At 51.1% G+C, this 22,919-nt stretch overlaps 4 protein-coding genes across 6 annotated transcripts; 2 read left to right on the forward strand and 2 right to left on the reverse strand.

Annotated features, from left to right (window-relative positions):
- Positions 1-293: 293 nt before the first annotated feature.
- AAFC00_002191 (uncharacterized protein) lies at positions 294-3,182 on the reverse strand (the record flags this gene model as incomplete). Its single annotated transcript, XM_069341476.1, has 1 exon — positions 294-3,182. One exon carries the CDS (start codon positions 3,180-3,182, stop codon positions 294-296), a length of 2,889 nt encoding a protein of 962 aa, XP_069201557.1.
- Positions 3,183-5,663: 2,481 nt separating this feature from the next.
- Positions 5,664-9,381, forward strand: AAFC00_002192 (uncharacterized protein; the record flags this gene model as incomplete). Of its 2 annotated transcripts, XM_069341477.1 has the most annotated exons (4): positions 5,664-5,678; positions 5,727-8,400; positions 8,465-8,786; positions 8,844-9,381. In XM_069341477.1, the coding sequence occupies 4 exons, from the start codon at positions 5,664-5,666 to the stop codon at positions 9,379-9,381; spliced, it is 3,549 nt and encodes a 1,182-aa protein (XP_069201558.1). The 2 variants fall into 2 exon arrangements, with proteins under 2 accessions (XP_069201558.1, XP_069201559.1); XM_069341478.1 differs by lacking the exon at positions 5,664-5,678 and having other exon boundaries at positions 6,285-8,400.
- A 641-nt stretch (positions 9,382-10,022) lies between these two features.
- On the reverse strand, positions 10,023-10,855 carry AAFC00_002193 (mitochondrial 54S ribosomal protein uL16m; the record flags this gene model as incomplete). Its single annotated transcript, XM_069341479.1, has 2 exons — positions 10,023-10,708; positions 10,783-10,855. The coding sequence occupies 2 exons, from the start codon at positions 10,853-10,855 to the stop codon at positions 10,023-10,025; spliced, it is 759 nt and encodes a 252-aa protein (XP_069201560.1).
- Positions 10,856-11,375: 520 nt separating this feature from the next.
- On the forward strand, positions 11,376-14,799 carry AAFC00_002194 (uncharacterized protein; the record flags this gene model as incomplete). Of its 2 annotated transcripts, XM_069341480.1 has the most annotated exons (5): positions 11,376-11,447; positions 11,503-11,564; positions 11,624-11,659; positions 11,715-14,396; positions 14,451-14,799. In XM_069341480.1, 5 exons carry the CDS (start codon positions 11,376-11,378, stop codon positions 14,797-14,799), a joined length of 3,201 nt encoding a protein of 1,066 aa, XP_069201562.1. The 2 variants fall into 2 exon arrangements, with proteins under 2 accessions (XP_069201562.1, XP_069201561.1); XM_069347987.1 differs by lacking the exon at positions 11,624-11,659.
- Positions 14,800-22,919: the final 8,120 nt, after the last annotated feature.

A 22,919-nucleotide genomic window follows, 5' to 3' on the forward strand; every position in this document is an offset into this window, starting at 1 on the left:
TGGTTTGGACAAAGACAAGGAGATGGAAGAATGGAAAAGAAGAGTGGAGAAAGGTTGTTGATTGGGGGAGTGAGCAAGAGTTCACTTCTTCTCACTTCACTTCTTCCGTTGTACTCTTTCTCCTTTGGCGTTTTTCTTCGTGTCGGCCGCTTGCGAATCGGCAATATAGCGCCCCTGACCTTTTTTGGATTCTCTCGTCGTTCTTTGCTTTCCCTCTTCGATGATATAAACAACAAAACAAGAGACTAACTGCCTAACCCAGCTCAATCAAAAAAAAAACCATTTCCAGCTTTCTAGTCACTCCCACTCCCGCTCCCACTCCTACTGCTCCCGCTCTGAATATCATCTCTATCATGATCATTATTCTCCTTCAACGCCTGCCTGACAAGCGCGAGGCAAACACCCTCGACGTCCGAGCCGACCCTCCAAGCGCGCAACACGACGCCCTTCTGATCCATGAGGTCCTTGGCGCGCGCCCAGCGTCGTTTCCACATTTCTTCTTTTTTGTTCAGCGGCGTTTGTGAGCCTCCTCCGTAGGGGTTGTTTGCGGCTGCTGTTGATGTGGTGTCGAATGATGGGCCCCATGTTGAGTTGGCGCTGCTGCTGTTGCTCGGTGGTTCGGACCCGCCCCATGTGCCGCTTAGGCGGTTTGAGGCGTATTGCGCTGCGGCTGCTGGGTAGGAAGAAAGGTTCCGTCGCGGGGGTGGTGGGGGCGCGGTCAGTTGTGATGGTGGTCGGGCGTCGTCTAGGGATCGCGCCGTGGTTGATCTTCCGATACGCGTGTTTTGGAGTCTGTCTTCGTCATCTGTAAAAGCAGCAGGAAGAGCAGTGGTTGCGCTAGGCTTGCTGGACTTCGTGGGTGAGCCACCGAGGTATTTGGGCGCCGAAGGTAGGACGTTGTATGCGGAGTTGAGCTTCTTCTTGGCCGCCGCTCCGTACGTTTGCTTCGGCGGCGGTGGTTCCAACGGTGGTGGCGAACCGACAATGGGTGAGTTTTGTGATAGAGGCGACGGGACCATGGTGTTTACTGTCGTCGACGGTTTTCGGGGTTTGGGAGGGGGTGGCTTGGATGCATTCGCGGTCGCTGGCTGGGAGGCGCCGAGCGGGCTCGGAGATCTCAATTGAGGTGGTTTGATCTTGAGGGGAGGTGGAGGAGACAATGCCTTTCTCGTCGGAGAATCTGTCTGGACTCGGTTCAAGGGAGGAGCAGTGGTTCGAGAATGCACGTTCGGCCGCCGTGGTAGCGCAGGTGCCGGGCTCTCGTCATCGCTGAAATCAATGAGATCGTCCTCGATCGCCGAGGCTTGCGGAGCAGGTGGATCAGTCGGTCGTCTTGGTGGCAATGCAGGCCGCATGCTTCTGTCGTCTGACGTGGGGAATTTGTCGAATGACGGTGGCTGTTCCAAGAACACCGATCTCCTTGTCCGTGCGGTCTCCTCTTCCATGTCTTTTAGTGATGCTGCAATAGCCTCCCTGAGCTCGTTTTCATCGTCTTGGATATCATTAGGCCGTGACAGCTGCTTAGAGCTGATCAGGCTTTCGGTGCTTTTATGTTTCGGGGTGCGCTTGCCGCCATTGGCACCGTTGCTCAGGGGTCCCATAGACGGGTCGAAGAAGCCTTTGTTATCTGGCGTTGTGACATCTCTGATAAAGATTCCCAAAATGCGACCGGGGTACTCGAGCACGGTATCAACATAGACCTCGAGATCCGCCTCTCCGCTGTCTCCAACAAGAACGAACTTGCGGTCCGGGAAATCGCGCATGATTCTCTCCATGGTAGCTTTCTTGCGCTCAGCGACCGGCTCGAAAATACCTTGAAGCATACCGCTATACTGCTTCAAATGATAAGATCCACGAGGAAGACCGGCCATTTTGCAAAAGGTTGTCAGTACGGGATACAACTGCCAGGGTGAATTTGACACATAATGCAGCTTCACGCCCATATCCGCCAGTTTTGTATACCATGGCTGGACGCCGTCTATAATCAGGTCTCCCAAATCCCTTATGAAAGCATTGCGGAAGATTTCTCTGGCTCCACTACTGATGGCAGAATGTTTGATTGTATCATCGATGTCAGTAATCAAGCTGACGCCCCGAGATGATGTCACCTGCACCTCCTCGGTAGCGGATAGCCGGTCGGATGCAAGTACGCGCACGTGTGTTGGTATAAAGTCCAGAGAGGCTCGCAGATGAAAGTGGCCGGACGCGTCGGTGTTGATTGTCCTCTGGCGCGACACTTTGTCGTTGTAGAAGAAAGCACTGATGGTAGCGTTGGCAATGGGGTTGGCCATGAAGGGCTTGAGACGGGCCATGAGATGGTTGTTTGCAACAGACAACTCGGCCTGTGACATTTTCCCTGGAGCTGTCCAGGACTGGCGTTTCCGGACAGGGTTGATGGAGTCGGTATCGCCCAACACTTCGAGATGGTCGGCCGACGAGCGTGAAGGGGACGAGCTGGCGCTCTGTTTGCCATAAACACTGCGCCCATCGGAGTCCCGGGAGGGAAGTTCACTGAAGCCTCCTTGGCCAGCAATTGCGGCTTCCGTCTCGCCTCTCCGCACAATCTCGTCGGCTTGCTGTGACACAATCTCTTGTTCTCGCTTGGAAGGGGCGTCCCTCACAGGACTTGTTGACCGACTGCCTGGTCGACTTGACGACGGACTCGAGACGCCAGATGGCGCAGGGAGACCGACCAGCTGGCGAGCTAATCCGACCATAAGGCGGTGCTTGCGGCTCAAGGGACCTTTGTGGGGGTTGTAGATCCATCCACGAACATCGACATCAACTATCGCTCGGTCATTCTCGTACTGTTCCCATTGCTGTTTCCAGAACTCGGCATCTCCAGATCCAGTAGTGTCCCGGTAGTCCCGTCCCGTGCCAGCGACCTGCTGGATAGTGCCTGGCTGAGCGCGCGGCTTGCTCTTGGTGTGCTTCCTGGCATAGCCGGGAAACAGGATCATTTCCTCGTCACCACTGCGGACAACAGCAGCATCAGGGAAAGCGCCGGGTGCGTCGTCGTCATACTCATGCGAGCCATGAGAGCCGTTCCAGTTGGCCGTGTACGATTGTCTGAGCTCATTCGCGGCCTTCAGATAACCCGCCAACTTCTTGCGCTTGCCACCCGACTCGGGAGGGGCGCGCAAGCTATCAGCATAGACGGAAGGCGTTCCTCTGTATGACATTGTTCGACCTGCTCGTCGCAGCAAGGAAGCATTTTTCAGGTCCAGGCTCTTTCTCCAGTACAAGGCTTTCCGCCTACGAAGACGGGCGAGAATGCCGGATGCCTTCCGCTGGCCTCTGCGCAACTGTCGGTTGATGAGGAAGCGGTAGATGCGGGACTGGGCGGAATGTCGAAGACGAGGTAAGGTGTCGAGTCTGAACCTACTGAGGTGTGCTTGAAAGCGACCCTTCGGATGTGGAAACAGATAACGAAGGAGAGGAATGGATCGCTTGAGGCCGCTTTGATGCAGGACCTTGCGCCGATAGAATGGAGGAGCCAGTTTGGGCAGGTGTGGCCGTCCTACAGATGCTCCAATGAGCCCTGGGGAAAATGACTACTGGACCAGTGTTTGGGAGGACGAGGCAGATGTGTTCTGGGATGAAACTAAGACAAGAAACAGTACAAGTAGAGTGTAGGTGATAATCTATTACACAAAGCACTATGTTTAGCTGAAGCAATCGACAACAATAAGCAAGCAAGCAAACAGCCTCAAAGGCACTGCACCACGGCCCAGAATGCAGGAATATCGCGAATACCGTGGCTTGGAGTAACGGCAACCTCAGCATGAACTTGGCCACTAGTAGCCTTGAGTTTAGGGTGCTGTTGCTGTAAACAGGTGAGAAGACCATACCTTTCCTTATGGACTGGTGCCATCATCCATGCTCCCTCACACACGCAAAACACAAACGTCATCCTTGGCCACAGAAAGTAAGGTACCTTGCCTTACGGGGTGGTCGCGAACTTCCATCCAGCCAATGGATGCAGCTCCGCCTCTGCCGCACCGCAGCCTCTACGCCGTCCACGCCATAAGGTAAGGTAAGGCAAGGTAAGGTACTCATCGTTGAGACGCATGTGCATCTTGTGCAGTCTGTCTCTTGTCGCTTGTCTCTCACGTCTCTTCTTGTCTGTGGAGCGATCTTCCGGCGCGGCTGCAGGAGTGACACATGTCCAGACGCAAGAAATAGAGTAATTGAACCATCACTCTCACAGCAATTGCCTCCCACTGTCGATCTTGGATCACTTCCATCTATTTGTGAATATTGATTTACTCAGGGCAGTAACTCATGCGGCACTCATCAATGTCCTGGCCTATGCTTAACAGCTTCATCATCCGTTGGAGAGACGAATGCCCACCACTCTTCGCCCTATCTTAATTATGTTGAACCTCAACTGCGATTGCATTATGCATGTCTTACACCAGCGGCCTGCGATATCTAGGTGGCCGTCGGTCTTGTAGCTCCTGCCCTCGGTCGCAAAGTTGTGTACTTCAGTGACTTTGGATTCTTTTTCTGCCCACCGGAGATAGCACCAGCGTAGTCCGATGAGGTCGCATGTCCATGCACAGGAGCGGTATGCTCGTACCGCATTGCTACAAGTACATTGTCGCTTGCCATGAGCCTCAACTCTGCGTGGCTGAGGAACATTTTTACCGCGGGAGCCCTATGATTTGTGCAGTGTGGTTTTATGCCCACTGCGTGCTGCATCTCGCTTCTATCTTAGTATAAAAGCATAAATCACCAGAAGACCCTGAAAGGAGATCAATGGAGCGTGCCAACGTCAAACGCGTAGCTATGGTCCTCTTCTGTATCACATCAATTGCGCTGACGTGTCTTCGCAATTCCTCGACGGCATGGACTTGTCTACGCCCCGTGACTTCGATTCTAAAAACCGAATTATAGCATTGCACCTCCGGCAACTGAACGCTGCAGGTCCAGAAATTTCAAAAACTTCCTACTCTAGGCGCTCGCCGTTGTAGTACCAGGCAACCTCGCACCACAACGGTCGAAGACTTACTTTCGACCAGTCTTCCCGACGACTCGAAGACTTCACCCCTCACACTTGTAGGCCAGCCTTCTGTGTAAGTAATAGTGAGCTGTAAGCATGCAGATATCAATTTTCACTGCAACCTCTCCTCAGATCATAAACATAACTTCTTTCAAACATACTTCAATCCATCGAGTTGCACCACTTACCATCGTGAATTCAATTTTGGTCTGTGCCATCACGGTACTAATGGTAGCCATGAAAGACGTTGTCAGCCGTTCGCTGCCACCCTTCACGGGTACAACTGCTTCAATCAACAATTGCGTAGTATGGCATAGGTATAAGTTACAATCTTTCTGCAGTGGCATTTGTGTTCAGGTTCAGACGCCTACTTGCACGCGTGTCTCTCTCTTACGCTCCAAATCCCACTCGCTGGTGTCAAATCAAATCTCACCTCTCTTTTCTCTCGCGAAACCCTCACAACTCCTTTCCAGATCTCTCCAAGCAAAGAAACAAGAAAGTTGTACATTTGCGTGTTAGCTCATCTGACAATCTAGCCTTCTTTTCTACGTGTACATTTGGCGGCGTGTGATCTATACTAATATCTAGGAACCCCTTTCTGACGAATCCCAATCGATCCGGTCGTCTCTCAATCTTTTATCTCTGGTGCTCTCGAAACATGCGTGTAAATAAGGCATGTACTTCTATACATCACCAGATCGCTTGGTCTAACAGGCAATAGCTTCTTGCGTCTTTGCAAGTTGCTGGTTTGGCGGCTGCAACTTCTCCATATCAGGCCATACACCAGAGATCCTTCAATGAAACTCTCCTCCCAAACAGCACTGATGTCCAAGCCACTACCTTTTCCGCTTCATCGTCTAGTAGCGCGAGTCTTTCTACGACGTCGACTTTTGCCCAGGAGAGATCGTCTAGCGCAATCGACTCTACGTCTAGTATAGTGACTTCGAGCATACTCACGCAGTCTAGTGATGTGAACACCACTTCCACTTCTTCCCCTATTCGACAACCTACAAAGGCAATCGTTGATAGCACCGTCCCGAGCGGTAGTGCGGTTGCCAATGCGCTTCTCGCATCTGCCGCTTCCAACAGTACCTCTCCAGCCGACTTGACCACTGCTTCGACCTCGGAAATTGCGTCGGTAGCATTGACATCAAGCACTCTTAGCACTCTGAACTCAACTCTCTCTGCTACGACACTGGCCTCGAAGATCGGAATAGTGTCTGCTAATGCTAGCACTTCCATTTCCCTCTCTACTACATCATCGACTTTGCACAATGCAATGTCGTCTTCTGTTCTTAGCGCTCTGAACTCGACTACCCCTACGCCTTCGCCAGCCTCGAAGGTTGCAGTAGTGTCGGCCATTGCTAGCACCCTGAACCCTACTCAGCAGACGTCTTCAACAATTACAGTCTCATCGAATGCCACAGCGCTGTACGGCGCGATCTTGCTAAATTCTTCCGCAACTGTCGCTGTCTCTTCGGCATCTGTGACTGCTGCACCTCTGAACGACACCAACAAGGCACTCAGAACAACAACAGTGATTCGCACCCTGTTCAACAGCGTGACTGTCACTGATGTCATAGTCGTCAACGGCACCGTAACAATCTTCACCACAGGTTCGCCAGCTAAAACAGCATCAAGTACCATTGTTCCAATCGCAGTGACCACATCGCTTGCCAACATCACATCAGCCTCTGGCAAGGACGATTCGTGCGATCAATACTATATTGCGCAGGCCGGAGATTCTTGTGCCAAGGTTGCCACTCTTTTCACTATGCCTTTGGCAACTTTCATGTCATACAACCCTTCGATTGAATCCTGCGATCGCCTCAAGACAGGAGATGCTTATTGCGTGATCGCTCATGGGAACCAAGGAAGCGCTAGCTTAGCAACACCCGAGTCCGTCTCAAACGACACGACTGCGTCCGCAAATGGTACCAGCTCGAGTGCAAAGCCTCAATACGCCCTGCTCAATGGTTCAACTGTCATTGTCGCTCAGATCACCTCTACCATCCCTGCATCGAGCTCTACAGGCTCTGTATCTGGCAAGACTACGACCCAATCCACGGTCAGCGTTTCTAGCTCCTCTTCAACTTCTCACGCGTCAGCTATGGGTACATCGACTCTGATCGCGTCCACGACTGCGAGTGCTGTGCAAGTCCTTTCCCCTACCACGCAAACCATCACTCGCGTCGCTACTACAACCAAATACTTCACAGTTGATGTGACCGAGACCGATTATATCACTTCTACTGTCTTCGTCACGACCATCACCGATGTTACTACGAAATATGTGACGGCCATGCTCACTGCACTTCGGGCAGTCGGTCAACCTGGTACTCTGAGCTCAAACTCTGCCTGTGGCACGCCCAAGACCATTGTCATCACGCGTCCGGCCAGCATGTCTCCTGCTATCGTTGCCACTCCTGGCAAGAGCTCCAGCCGTACTGTTTCGACAAGCATTCGTGGTACTTCAAGCGTTCGTGGAACTACAAGCACCACCTCAGCGGCTGGTACCGTTGCGACTACAACAAGGTTCTGTCCCACTCTCAACGGCACAGTCTGGACTGATCCGCAGGGAAGCCAACATCTCATCTACTGTGATATCGCTTTCCGTGGTACGACAGTCGACTCTACTGCTGTCAAGAAGAGAGCTACATCGCCTACTTCCTTGGCTCAGTGCATCTCTGTTTGTGACGGTATGCAGAGCTGTGTCGGCACAGCATTCGACGGAAAGACATGTACCTACTACAATAGCCTCGGCTCCTCGTACGCATCCAGTGGTATGCAATTCGCCAGGGTTGTCTCAAAAGCCGCCACATCATCTGGCAGTATTCGCAGCTCGACCACTACGAAGACCATCTCTGCGAGTGTCTACGCTACCACAGTCACAAAGACTTTTTCCACCAATGGCAAGTTGACCACAGTCACTACAGTGACTTCTCTGACGAGAGTGACAAGCACTCTACCTGCTGTCAAAACCTCGTCTGCGGTCTCGACTAAGGCGACTGTCATGTCGACGACGAGCAGAAAGACTTCATCGGCGACTGTTTCGAGCAAGTCGGCTGTTGTCTCTCGCCCTTCATCTTCTGTCAAGCCCTCAAGCGCTTCGTCGTCAATCAAGGCAACCTCTGTCAAGCCCTCAAGTGCTCCATCGTCAGTCAAGGCAATCTCTGTCAAGTCCTCAAGCTCAAGCAGAGCGACCGCTTCTAGCAGCAAGCCCGCTGTGTCGAGCAAAGTCTCAAGCAGTGTCAAGGCCTCTTCGGCGGCAACTACTCTCCGCACATCTCTGTCCAGCACAAGCAAGAAGACAACTTGCGCGACAGCTCCCCCTCCCGCTCCTACTCAAACAGGCATCGTTTCAGGCTGTACCAAGTGGTATGTGGCCCAATCAGGTAAGCCATCATATTCCGGTCTCGAAATATCATGAAATCGACCACTGACTTTTCTTGTCCGCAGGTGATTATTGTTATCTCATTGCAGATGAGTACGGTCTTGATGTAAACACTTTCATGGCTTGGAACCCGGCGGTCAACGCACCTTCATGCAACAATGTGCAAGTCAATGCTGCCTACTGCGTTGCTGTCGGTTGCCCGGCCTCGGGAGCTTCCTCTACACTGACTTCTTCTGCAGGTTCCCCGACTACAAAGACGACGAGCGCTTCGACAGTGACTTCGGCTACATCGACCAGTTCCGTCGTTCCTTACAAGATGTACACAGGTAACGGTACCGTAGCAGCAGGGTGGCCATCTCAAGCCCAATGGAAGAGCTTCGATGCTTTGTTAGTCTATTCGAGTGTGCTGCATTGAATAATGATGACTAATATATGACAACCCAGGTGGACGCTCAACCTGCCCAACATGAGACAATCATGCGAGAACAACTGGGCCGTCCCCAACGACAGCGACAGCGAACTCGGCGCGCTCAAAGCAGCAATCCTCGACATCGGAACCGCCCAAGGCGTCGACCCGCGCTTCATCCTCGCCATCATCATGCAAGAAAGCAACGGCTGCGTGCGCGTCATCACGACCTCGTACGGCGTGCGCAACCCAGGCCTGATGCAGAGCCACAACGGAGCAGGAACCTGCAACGAAGGCGGCACAGTGCAAACCCCGTGCCCGGCGTCGGAGATCCAACAAATGGTCGAAGACGGCGTGGCGGGCACGAGTTCGGGCGACGGCCTCGTGCAGTGCCTCGCCGAGACGGGCGTCACGGACATCAGCAAGTTCTACCGTGCTGCTAGAATCTACAACGGTGGTGTCGGCGGTTACCGTCCTGATGATCTGGGTTCGGGTTGCTGCACCCTCTGTTACTCTAGCGATGTCGCCAATCGCTTGACTGGTTGGGCGACTGGTAACAGCAAGTGTTCGCTGTAGTAGAGGATGAGGTGCAACGCAAAGGGAGGCATCGTTCCCAATGACGACAACGACGACGACGACGACGACGACGACGACTGGGGTTTACGGATATGTAAATGGGAAGGCAAAACGGGTTCCACTAAACGAGTAATGGGGGTTTCAACACATGGGTTTCAAGAAGCCCAGGAAGAGATGGGAGTATACACGGCGTTTTCTTGGTATATCAGGGTTTCCAAAACGGACCAAGGAAATTGGAAAGGAGCTGAAAACAAACCGAAAATGGAATATGGGCACATCGGCCTGGACGTAATAAGCGAGATTTCAGGAGGAAATACGAAGATATATGCAAATAGATGACATTCCCTCTGCGCGAATTGGCAGAGAAGGAACATGAATGATCAAGGTTGCGGCAACCATGCAAATACAATAGACAAAAGTACTGAACTGGCGAGAGTCGTAAGGGCAGAGTCTAGTGGCTCGTCATGTTGGTTTTTTGATCTGAAGACTTTCGGGCGAGTTGCGAATAGGAAAATGTAGATGGTACAATTCTTCGTCGTCTGTTATCTATACATTTCGAGAAGTTTTCTCCCGAATCGTAAACGCCGTTTTCCTGCCTGACTGTGTGTACATGATGTTTGTGTAGTAGAAGACTCGCCAATCTAAGGACCAGGAGTAGTCGACCGCATACGATCAGCGGAGACCTCGGTGCTGGGCGGAGTAGGCGCGAGGACCTTGCGAGGTCTCTTGAGGAACTCCTCGGTGATTCCATTGCCCAACTTGGTGATACCCATGACAGGTGGATCGCCCTTTTGCACAAACTCATAAAGCCCAGGCAACTTGTTTCCGGCCAACCTAAACGCATCCTTGACGACCTGCTCGTGCAAATCACCCTTGAGCTCGAAAATAATCTTGCTGACGGCAACCCTACTAGCCCAGTAATCAAAAGACCCCTTTCCCTTTCCCATACGCGACTCATTACCACTGGTGAACACGCCGATATTGGCACTGATGCGCGTGTAAAGCCTGTACTTCATGCCACGCAGGCGCTTGCGGATCGTGTCCTCGCCGTTCTTCAGCTGCGCGGCAGAGATGCGGCGGTCGTGGTCCAGCAGTCGGATCCCGTAGTCGCCCCAGACCAGCGTCGTGCCGCGCGTGCTGCCTCCTGTCGGCACGCGCGGGCGGCCTTTGCGGTCTTTCTTGTTCGAGCCCGCGCGTGGGAGCAGCCAGTTCTGCGGCCGAGGGGTGCTGCTGAATGTGCGGTTCTGGGCGGGCAGGAGGGAGAAGATGCTGGATCGGGGGGTTGGTGATGGTAGCGGCGTCGCTGCGAAGAGCGTGGCTTGTCGGACTGTGGCTGTGTGTTAGTGGTCTGGTGGTGGTGCGAGCATGGCTGCAGTGCATGCTGCTGCTGGGTTCACGTACAGCATGTGCGCGGCGTGGTGAAGAGAGTCTTTGTGGGAGCGGCCATGCTCGCTCGTATCCTCGTCGGCGGCATGATGTGTGGTGTGTGTGCTTTGTATGTGGGTTGTGGTGGAGGCAATGGCCGCTGGAGGCAATGGCCGGGGGATTGATGGAGTGGATCAATCCCACCAAAAGTCCGGTATACGATTATAACGAGTAGTTTCAATTCGCTGCTCTTTCCTCCGTCTCGAGTCATGTGATGGATCTGATGTAGAGAGGCTGACTCAGCGACCACTCCGAGACTCCGCGAAGAGTCACCTTACAGCACATGGATGCCAAGAGATTACAGTGAGGTCATCACGCTAACAGCGCGGAGGGCGCGACTACCACTTTAGGCACGCGTCGTCGGTCGTCGTTGCTGTATGGAGGAGGTCGAGTGTTGCGACATTGTCAATTTATCATATTCGCATATTCCTCCATCGTTGCACACCTCCCTTACTGACCTCTGGAAGGGGTTATGCGTGTACAGCTACGGGGTTTTTGTCAAATACAAAGTAAAGCAGTTTTCTTGTCCATTGCTCCATAAGTGAACAATCTGGCATCTGTCTTTCGCCATGCCACCTGATATTCGCTCGTTTTTTGGTGGGAAGCCACCTTCTTCAGCAAGCCAAGAGAAGAAGGAAGACGTCAGTCTCCGTGTCCACTGTCTATCATATAACATGTCTGACGATCACGTGATAGAAGCCCGCACCCAAGAAGACCAGAGGCAGAAAAGTTGTGCAAGACAGCGACGACGAGGAAGAGTAATTGGCCACACTTTGCTTGATCATTTATCAGAACACATTCTGACCAGCGCAATCAGACAAGCACCCAAGCAGCCTACTCCCAGGGCACAAGCGTAAGGATCTTTCCAGCTTGTCCTCGGTGAAACTACATGCTAATCCCCGTCACAGAAACAAGAGAGCAAAGTCCCCAGAAGGTGTAGAAACCACCTCGTCAGAATACTTCGGATCAAAAAGCAAACCGAAGAGGTCGGGACCGAACCGCACCAGAGCTGCGACGAAACCAGAACCAGAGACTACCCCGAAGAAGCCCAATGCCAGGGCCTCCAAAACTACTGCCGCCGCGAAGAAAGAAACCCCCACCCGTGCTTCTACGCGGAAGAAGGCGACTACCGACTACAATGATGATTTGAACGAAGATGACTTCCCTGATGATGACCTGGATGATGTAGATGATGCTCTTACTGCCGAACACAAAAAGCCAGCGAGAGACCAAGTCGATGGGACGGCGGAGCAGAAAGATGAGGATGACGAGCCTGTCGTTCGCCGCACACCTGCCCGAGGTGCAAAGCAAAAGAAGCTCAAGGGAGATGCCGACGAGCCTGAAGACGATGTCGACATGAAGGACACGAACCCGGATGACGACTTTGTCGTGCCCGATGATGATGAGATGGTGGTCGAGGATAAGCCTGCTGTCAAGACCCAGGCAAAGGCAGGAGCGAAGAGGAAGGCCAAGGTCGTAGAAGAGGACGATGACGAAGAACTAGAGGAGGAGCCCAAGAAGAAAACAAGGAAGCCTGCAGCAAAGAAGACGAAACAAGAGCCTGCAGAGGACAGTGCTGAGGTCAAGGCTATTCTCGACGACATCCCACTCGTCAGAGCACCAACCCCTCCACCAAAAGACAGCGAGGCCAGGAAGTTCAAGTTTGGCGCTCAGCCCAATACTGCCCCTCCCCCTGAGGCCGGTACCATTGAGATTCCCGAAGGCGCTGAGAACTGTCTGGCCGGTCTCGCCTTTGTTTTCACCGGTATCTTGCGCTACCTCGGAAGAGAAGAGGGTCAGAACCTTGTCAAGCGTTACGGTGGCAAGGTGATGACGGCGCCGAGTAAGAACACCAGCTATGTTGTGCTTGGTGACGACGCCGGTCCGAAGAAGCTCGAAGTTATCCGCAAAAACAACATCAAGACCATCAATGAAGAGGGTCTCTTCAAGCTCATCAAGACACTCCCGCCCAACGGAGGCGATGGCAAAGCTGCTGCGAAATGGGCCGAGCAAAAGGCGAAGGAGGAACAGAACATCCGCGACATGGCTGCCGAGATGGACAAGACGGATCGCGCAGCTGCCAAGGCTGGCAAAAGCAGTCAAGGACCCGCCGCATCTACTGCCAAGGGCGATGGCCCCGACAACAGGCTCTGGACGGTCAAATACGCACCTTCTAGCATGGCTCAGATCTGTGGCAACAAGGGCCAGGTCGAAAAGCTGCAGAGTTGGTTGAAGAACTTTCCCAGAAATCAAAGAACTGGCTTCAAGTTGCCCGGCAAGGATGGCAGCGGTTCCTACAGAGCTGTTATGATACATGGCCCTCCAGGTATCGGTAAAACTACAGCTGCGCACCTGGCTGCCAAGCTCGAAGGTTTCGACATAGTCGAGAGCAATGCGAGTGACACACGCAGCAAAAAGCTAGTCGAGAGCGGTCTGAAGGGCGTCCTCAGCACCACCTCTCTTCTGGGCTACTTTTCAGGTGACGGCAAAGAGGTGGATGCTAAGAAACGAAAATTAGTCCTGATCATGGACGAAGTCGACGGTATGTCTGCAGGCGATCGAGGCGGAGTCGGTGCTCTCGCCGCCGTCTGCAAAAAGACCCAGATACCGATGATTCTCATCTGCAACGATCGCAAGCTACCCAAGATGAAGCCTTTTGACTTTGTCACCTATGATCTTCCCTTCCGCCGACCCACGGCTGAAAACATCAGAAGCAGAATTAGTACAATTGCTTTCCGCGAAGGGTTGAAGATCCCGCCTAACGTCATCAACGCCCTTATTGAAGGCAGTGGCGCAGATATTCGACAAGTCATCAACATGGTCTCCACGGCGAAACTTGATCAGACTGCCATGGACTATGACCAAGGCAAGTCGATGTCCAAGGCATGGGAGAAACACACCATCTTGAAGCCTTGGGATATCACTGGTAAGATCCTCGGTGGTGGCATGTTCGCCTCGTCGAGCAAAGCGACATTGAATGACAAAATCGAACTTTATTTCAACGATCACGAGTTCAGCTATCTCATGCTTCAGGAGAATTATCTGGGCACAAACCCAACCCTCTCGAGCAGCGCAACCAACCAGCGTGAGAAGAACCTGAAGCAGTTGGATCTTGCTTGCAAGGCTGCGGAAAGCATATCCGACGGCGATCTTGTGGACCGTATGATACATGGCTCACAACAGCAATGGTCTCTGATGCCGGCTCACGCAGTTTTTTCTTTTGTGAGACCAGCTTCTTACGTTGCAGGCTCGATGGCAGGCAATCAAACCCGCTTTACAGCTTGGCTCGGAAAGAACAGTAGCCAGGGCAAGCTCAGTCGTATGATCAAGGAGATCCAAGGACACATGCGTCTACGTACCAGCGGCGACAGGCACGAGATACGCCAGCAGTATGTTCCCATTCTATGGACAAACCTTGTGAAAAAGCTTCAAGAGGAGGGCAAGGAAGCCGTTCCTGAGATCATCGATCTTATGGACAGCTATTTCCTCACAAAAGATGACTTCGACGCAATCTTGGAACTCGGCGTTGGGACGATGGATCAGGAGAATGTCAAGATTGAGTCGCAGGCCAAAGCTACATTCACACGATTGTAAGTGGTCAAATTTCCGAGACACCAAGGCTGTCCAACTAATCATGATCACAGATATAACCAACAGTCTCATCCTCTGCCATTCATGAAGGCATCCAGTGTCCAGGCGCCCAAGAAAGCTGCGCGGGAGAAGCCTGATCTTGAAGAAGCCCTCGATGACGATGACGAAGCCGAAGTCGCCGATCCCAAGGAGGACGGTAAAGAGAAAGAGGAAGAGGACATGGATATTAGCAAAGACAAGTACGTTGCGAAACCCAAGAAGAAGAAGGCTGCCGCAGCTCCCAAAGGTAAAGGTAAGGGGAAGAAGGCGGCGGCGGTGAAAGACGAGGAAGAGAGTGAGGAAGAGGCGAAGCCGAAAAAGGGCAAAGCAAAGGCTGCGCCAAAGTCCAAGGCCAAGAAGTGATGGTAGGAACAGATGAAGCAGAGTTAAACATGAACCGTATAATAGGTCATCATAATCCAGACAAGAAGTAAACGGGAAATGAACAAGATTTCAACATGAAATGTCTAAGAAGTAAATGACAAGAAACTGTCGCCAAACCCCAAACAAGCACTACAGAAGCGGTAAAGCAGTAGTCGTAGTGTAGTCAAGTGAGGTATTGAAGTAGTGAAGAAGGAGAAGTGAGATCAAAGCACATCAAACCGTACAAAAGCTGTGCTCTACCAAGCGAATCGAAGTGTTAGTCTAGGGGAACCCTGTCCGCGTCTGGAGCGAGACTATTCGAATATCTGTCGATGCTAGGCGTACGAAACGGCTGCTTCAGAGACTGAGGTAAGGTCCTGTGCTGTCGGTTGTCAAACTTCGCAATCCGTATCAAATCCAACAGCACATATCCCAGTAGTGGGCTCTACACACATGCCTTACTGGTGATATACTTGTACTATAGTATCGATGATGCGTAATCAAGATGCACACGAAATATACCTACGAGCCGTCAGCGCGGTCTGCAGATAAGTGTGCATGCAGTAAAGTAAGTACTGTACTTGCGGATTCGACGGAGGGGATATCTGCACTCTGCACATGTCCCTCTGCACCCTACTGTACATTGCTTTGCCTTACCTAAGCTCAAGATGATTACCCATTTTCCTCCCGCAGGACTACTGACTGCCGTCACACAGCGTAACGCGACCGTGGTCCCATGCATCTAATCTACTTACCATCAGTCAATCTGGTTGCGGAACGAAAAGAAGAAAGTGCAGGCGAGGTCAGGTACTGAATTCCCTGGCTGGCTGCATTGATGCGTTCGTCGCTGACTCGCTGACTCGCTGCATGTCTGTTCATGCAAAGCTGTGACGTGTACCTGATCATACTTTCTATCTCGCAGTATAGCCCATCGCGAGAGCACTGCGTCATGAAGACGACGACGACAATGATCGGTCACCGCTTGTCGTAGCTATCTCTCTTGCTGATGCGGGGTGAGAGCATGTGCGGGGGACATGTTGATCACTTCTCTTACATACGTACATACATAGACAGGACTTATAGAGCTTGACGGAGGTGGAGGAGGACTTTCTTCTTGCTTGCTTGCTGCTTCTGTACTGTATGTGCCAGTCATAGACGACGACGAGACGAATGCTGGGAAGGAGGGGCAAGAAGGAGAGGGAGATGCTGGGCTTAGCTCAGCTCATGCTTGCACGTCGCATGCATGCATGCGAGTTGTAGTATGTAGTTGTGTACGCTCTACCACGCATGATTGGAGGTAAGAAGATGAATTCCGGGTGTATGTGTATGTTTCAGAAATGTAGTATGGATCGGCAAAGTAGATAAGAGAAGGTGAGTATTGGATGGATATAAATAAAGTGTGGTTGAGATGGTGTATAGTATGATACAACACATACCGAGTAGGATAGATCGACCACGAGAGATGAAACATACAGAAGGACAAGACTCTCAGACAAGGCGCGAGCGACGATCTCTGGATCTGCTACTACTTACCGGTACTGGAAGACGCGTCTGATCAACAGATACGACATCCACGGAGCCCGGAAGCAATGTCCGATTCTGTGCTACTCCTGTCCACCAGGAGAAAACACAAGCACTGCGCGTATGCGCTACCACCCATGCTTCGACTTACAGAGTTCAGTATGCCTCCAATCATAAAACAACCCCATCATGTACGCATCACCCCAGATTACTGTATATGCACCCACGGCGATCTGACCGAGCATACAAGAAAGAATATGCGAGGGGTGATCGCAGAGATACAGCGCTAGTAGAGAGTACAGAAGCCGACTGCTGTATCCTCGCCCTCCCCCCCACTACCCCGGCTGGAGCAGTCTTTACTAGAGAACCCTGTACTTTGTATATGCTGCTTAAGGTAAGGTAGGGAAAACCTTAGCCCGTGCAAGACAAGGCTGGACCCGCGTGATCATCTTTCTACATGGCGTGCCTGATCTCCTAAAGCAATGTCGACTACTTCTGGCGAATCCTCCATGGTCTAGTGAAGGAGGAGCCTTTGCCTCGAGGAATACCTTGCCCGGTCATGTGGCTTAATAGACAGGAGCTGTGCTCCGGTCTGACATGGCTGGAGTCCAGCCTTTTCGAGCTTGGCAGGAGCCCGGTACGTGGTTGGTGTGGTGGTTGGTGTATTATTATCATCAAGGGTACTAGCGTGGTATCTTGTCTTTGATGTAGGAGAAGTAAGCTGCGCGAGATACTTCAAACAGCCGTGGATGCAGTTCGGCTATCTGCAATAGTACACCTTTTCCTACATTATGTGAGGAAAGGATATCTGCGCTGAGGAGAGCACCAATTGCTGCTGTAAGGTAGGGTTGGGGTTAGGGTTGAATGATCCTGCAGTGTAAGGTTGTCCTGAGTCAAGCAGGATCTGACTTTACGATATGCTTCAAAAAGTATACCGTATAATCCCGACGAGGAGAAGAAGAAGTGCTGTCTGAGTATGAGACGACGGCTCAGACAATAAGATTTCGGAGATGAGGTCACTACCTATTCTTAATCTTACTGCATGATTACAGACAATAAACTTGCCGCAGACGTCTACGGAGGGGCTCGTTTTTGGTCAACGACTCTAGGACTCATGTTGAATTTCTCTTCGATGAATGGTCAATAACGATCCGAAGAATAGTCACTGACTTCTTAGTGAACCGCTAATGAGTACCCAATAAGTGGTCAAGGATCAAAACGATCTCCTATGTATTCATCAAGATAAGTACGCTTACCTTTCTACACATGGATTTTCCTCTATCCGGGAAAGCCTCAAGCCACCTTGCGCCTTTGTCCATCTTGACATTGCGCAACGCGGCATGCTGCCGTGAAACGTGACTGCAGCTATCCGGCGACATGGTGCCACATGAGCCCATGCTAATGTCAGGTTGGCTTGATGTGCATGAGTGCGCTGGTTCGGTGCGATATCCCGCGGAGAGTTCCATCACAGTTGAGATTGGAGGGCAGATCTAACGATTGTCCGATGTCCGTAACTCGGTTTCAGGATTCGCTCTCGTTGGGACCTACTGTACTTGTACATACGTCCTACTCTTGGTGTCTGTGCAACAGTGGTCCTGCGGTACGACATTGCCGCACCCGTCTGCGATACCATGCGAGCCATGCTACAGTATACCACGCAATGCCGTGCTATCATTGACGGCGCCTTCCAGCATTGTACTTGGTACCTGTCTCATTCCAGCATGGTCAAAGCGACGAAAAGACGTGGACTATATCAACAAAGTAAGATTGGTGAAGATCACGACCTAATTGATGGACGATGAAATTCGAAATCGATCATCGCTTCGAACTGACGAAAGTGCTTGTATGATACAGGGTTCGTCTACGCGACGGATGAAGCGGACGGTACTTGTCAAGTGAACCCTGTGGGAGGTTGACTTTTCTCGGGGTTCAAATTGGTACCGTAGATGTCTACAGGTATATCGATCCGGAGTGCACCCTTGACAATCCTTAACGCAAATGACGCGGAGTTCTGCTGTACTCTTTTGCTGTACCTCCGCTAAACCTTGCAATACTTGAAATCCTCCGTCGTAGTCCTTATGGTCATTGATCAGAACCCTCGGATATACAGTACAAGTATAAGCGCCGTCATTCACACCCGGCTCTCCGCACTACAGTGCATACAGTACGATAACACGAAACGCAGAATTTGATGCGAGATTTCGACATTTGCACACCTTCTGCAAATCGTCATATACCGTCAATTACCATTACAAAGAGACTGGTACAACACAGTTTAGCAAAGGTACATTGCTACTTCTGTTCGTAGTGGGGTCGAGAAAAGCTCAGGAAAAGACGATGGCGTATCAAGTGAACCCTCAAATCTACGATGCTACCTTGGCCTACGCGTCTCCGAAAGACCAAAATAGTTTCACCGACAGGCCCGCCTTTTTCTTCTGACTGTCTCATAGTTTGAATACAGGGTTTCTTTGTGTGGTCTATTTCATGCCATGTATAGTTGTTGCTGAGAGATGATTATTAGAGCAAGGAAAAAACGGATGCGAAGGGCGCGGGTTCTAGACACGGTGTATTCCTTGGGACGAGACGATAACCCGTCTGGCCCCCAGGTCTATACGCAAGGCAAAGCGGTACGAACAGAAGCATGGCGGTTTGGCGTATCTTGGCAATTGTGACAGGCGTACGGGAAGAGGCCATTAATAGCAACGGCAATAACCGGTCGAAGCGGGTTTCCATTCTTCCCCCTCTATGCTTCTGTGATCTGCCTTTCGGCGGGCCAATGAGCTAACGATCGCGACAGCCCTCCTCGTATGTGGCTAAGTAATTATAGACGAGGGTCAGTCATTGCACCTCGGTCCTTCGCTCAGGAAAGCAATTCAACTATGCCGTACAGGGATATGGAAGTCCCAACCTCAAAGCGCTGCTGTGATCTCCCTCTTCCCTGTGCATGTGGCGCCTATGCGTCTCATAGCGTTTCTAACATAAGGGCCCATTTTCGTTGCTCTCATAATGTCCAGAGAGGTAGCGGTTTAGTCGGCGACGACGCGCTCCACATGACACTTTTTTGTCACAGGCCCGTCCGTCCTTTGCCACTGATTTGCTAAGGACCACTTGGTCTGAGTACGCAATAGAGCGTCGTCTCTCTTAAGTCTCTCCAACTTATTTCCTCGCTTATACGTGACTGCGCCGCAAGATATTCGTCGACTATCACTTGTCCGCCTGACACTACCAGAGGATCGCTCTCTTTGCCATCTCGTTTTACATCCACTTACTCCACGCCTTGGAATGGTGGCGAAGAAAGAATAGCAACAGAAGCCGTGACTCGCGTCCACAGTGGCTAGACACGATCCCAAACTACCCCAAGCTTTGTCTCTGCTTGTTAAGAAGCCAGCATAATAATGCTAGCCCTCATGCCTCCATCACCGCCCATCACTGACTTTCACGCGACGACTCCTCCCATGACCATGTCACTTGCTGTCCTACCCCCCACTCGACTTGCTCAGTCACCGTCAGCTGCTACACTGTCTTTCCCCTCGTCGACGGTCTCCTCAGCTTCACAACAGTTATCCTCGTCTTCGAAACGACCGAAACTTAAATTAAATACCACTTCCTTGCCTACCTCTGTGGGAAAGAGCAACACTGGACTTCGAATTGAGACTGCGTCGCTGGCTTCTCCCACTGCAAAGAACACCTTTCAGAATGCATTTGGCTCGCTAAGCGCCCAATTACATACTACTACCCCAATCAGTCGATGTCACGCACCTACGCCTTTACGCACTTGCTCCTCGGACAGCTTCAACTCCTCGGCCTCGAGCAACTCGTCAACTAGCGTTGAGTCTTCTGCTAGCTCAGCATCCTCTACAGATTCGATTTCTCCCCCGGTCCCTTATAGACTACCATACAACAACAAATCCATCCTTACGAACGGACCTTTGCCCAGGATCAGAACGAGAAAGTCAATGACAGGTTCGAGACCTATGTTTCCCTCGCCAAAGAAGGTCTCATTTCGTACTCAATTGACTGAAGACATTCATACCGTCAAGTACACCATGGCTCACATCGATACTGATTCATCTTCGTCATCTATCTCGTCGTTGAACCTTCCTCCACCTTCTCTGGTGCTTCGAGGGCAGTCCAAGGCTCTAGAGACGAGCCAAGATCAAGACCAGCCTCAGGAAGCCAAGTCACCGTCAGAGACAGAAACCAAGGCGGAGGTTGAACCGAGTTCAAAACAAGAACCACAGGTGGGGGACAAGAGGGAGTCATCAGATGAGGAAGACAGTGACACATGTCCGTCAACGCCCGTCACTCGACGGAACAAGAGACGGCGCGAGTGGGTATGGACTTTGGGCCCTCTCAAATCCGAAGAAGTGGCGAGTCCAACCATCGTGCAAGAGCATGAGTCATACGGAGAGCAGTTGAAAGACAAGTCTTCATAGCGACTCTTTCTTTCTCTGGCGAAGAATGAAGGGATACGAGTATGACTTTTATGATTTTTTATAGATTACTAGGATATATTTACGATGTCGAGTGTTTTTTACGACATGGGTGGAGAAAGGGAAAATAGTGGAGGGAGAATTGAGTAAGCATTCGGGACATTGTTTGCACTGGACAAAACATTTGTCTCGATCTACATTGTTTCTGGCGTTGTTGATGCATAACTAACATTCGACACTGATACCCATTTTGTCTGTTATTTTTTCCTCCTTTTTTTCATGTATCGCACAAGACACCTACTTGTTGCAAATTTCTAGGTCAAACAATACCATTATTTATTACTGAATGACATTCCCTCGCACTTCGTATTCTTCACGGTTTGCTGTGATCCTACAAGCCTTGCTTTGCATACTTCGCCACACCACACCTTACGAAGCTAGTCCACGACCTACCAAGGCTGCAATATGATGACCAATGAGTCATGGCATACCACTAGTGTATGAGATCACGATGTTGTTTGTGGCCACAGTCATCATACAATTCAAGAAAAGCTCAATCGAATGAAACCGATACTCAAAAAAGAGCCCCATATCACTCGAAATCATTCACCGACTCGATCCCACGAAATCCACAATCACTTTTCGTATACAGTAGGTATAGTTAGAAGTCTTTCAGCTCGGACCATCGACTTGTGTTCGTATCGCCCTACGGTTTTGGAATCCTTGCCCGAACATGAAATCCGTCAAGCATAGGAAAGCTTAAAGAGGACATATAAGCAGATTGCGAGCGTGACAACATCCGGTAGCGGTAGCTTTCCGTGGCAACGGTATCAGAAGGTCCGAAGAATCCTACCAGGGTATGCCTTTTGGTCACGAGGCCCAAGGCAGTCGGGTTCCTCTTTTGAAACTGCAAGAACCACGAGCGCCGAGGAGTTACAGACCCAGAAGCCCCGCTTACAGCGGAAGCAATGGCGACAGAGAAGAACGAGCTACTGTACATACTGTACCTATTTACCGTAGCATCCAAAGCATGCCCGCTAAATGTACTCTGCCCCACATACCGCAGCAAAGCGCTATATAGTACATGACGACAGTAAAAGCACTCAATGGGTGAGACGTGTACTGTGCTGTACCACCTCATACGTACCTTACTGTGCTTACAGACAGCAACGCTACGCAGTGCAGGCAGCCGGCGGCTCTTGCGACGACTACCCCGAGACCACCGATGCACCGATGTTGATGTGCGAATCTCTAGTTAAATATAGTACCGCATAGATCAATCCGAATCATGACCGAATATATATGGGCGTGGGCTGGACCTTTGGACAAGATGATCTACGGAACTCCGACTTTCCGCGCTCGGGCTTCTGTTGCTGTCAACGAGTATCTCCCCTTGCCTTTTGTTGTCTGTTGTTGTTTATTGACCATTCGGTCGAGTCTATTGGTGGAGATTGATGGCGTTTTGGTATGAGGGGGTTGGTGATGCGGTAATGTATTTAGATGATATCTTAATCATCTTGCCTCGTTTTGAATGTGTTGATGAGGGGTCAAGGCAAGGCGCACTCAATTGATACCTGAGATACCTCGAGTATGACAGTGACACCTCATCTTACGAAGTAAAGTGGATGCGCGGTGACTGTAATGCGAGTGCTTGTTGATTGCAAAGCGAATGCTCTGTGACATTGAATAATAGGTCCCTGAGGAGATACTCTGTTACTGTGAAGTGAATGTCGTTCGCATACCAGGTAACAAAAGGAGTTTAGGTCGTACAGTACCTACACCTTATCTGTACATTTACTCTGACAATCGCTTGCGGTATGATGACGTCGGTTGTTCGCAACCGGATCTTCAACAACTCTGCTCAACGGCGCCTGAGCATATAGCCTTACGTGAAAGGGTAACTTCAGCAGATACAGTATGTATCACAGCACAAACCTGAGTGGACCAGGTTCAATCTAGCTCAACGTGCACAGGTGTTTCTGTGTCGTCACCAAGTGTATCCACGATAGCGGTCTCCATGTTGTGAGACACTGCAAGCACCGCACCCCTTCACACAGTGCATACCATTAAGCACTGAGCACAAAGTACACGCAAATGGTCACTGTGCTTTCGCTGATCGACACCCCATGCAATATCGACATATCATTCTTCACGTGCAATCGATCC

Source organism: Neodothiora populina, assembly GCF_041146345.1.
Source record: "Neodothiora populina strain CPC 39397 chromosome Unknown canker_contig_14, whole genome shotgun sequence".
Taxonomy (NCBI): domain Eukaryota; kingdom Fungi; phylum Ascomycota; class Dothideomycetes; order Dothideales; family Dothioraceae; genus Neodothiora; species Neodothiora populina.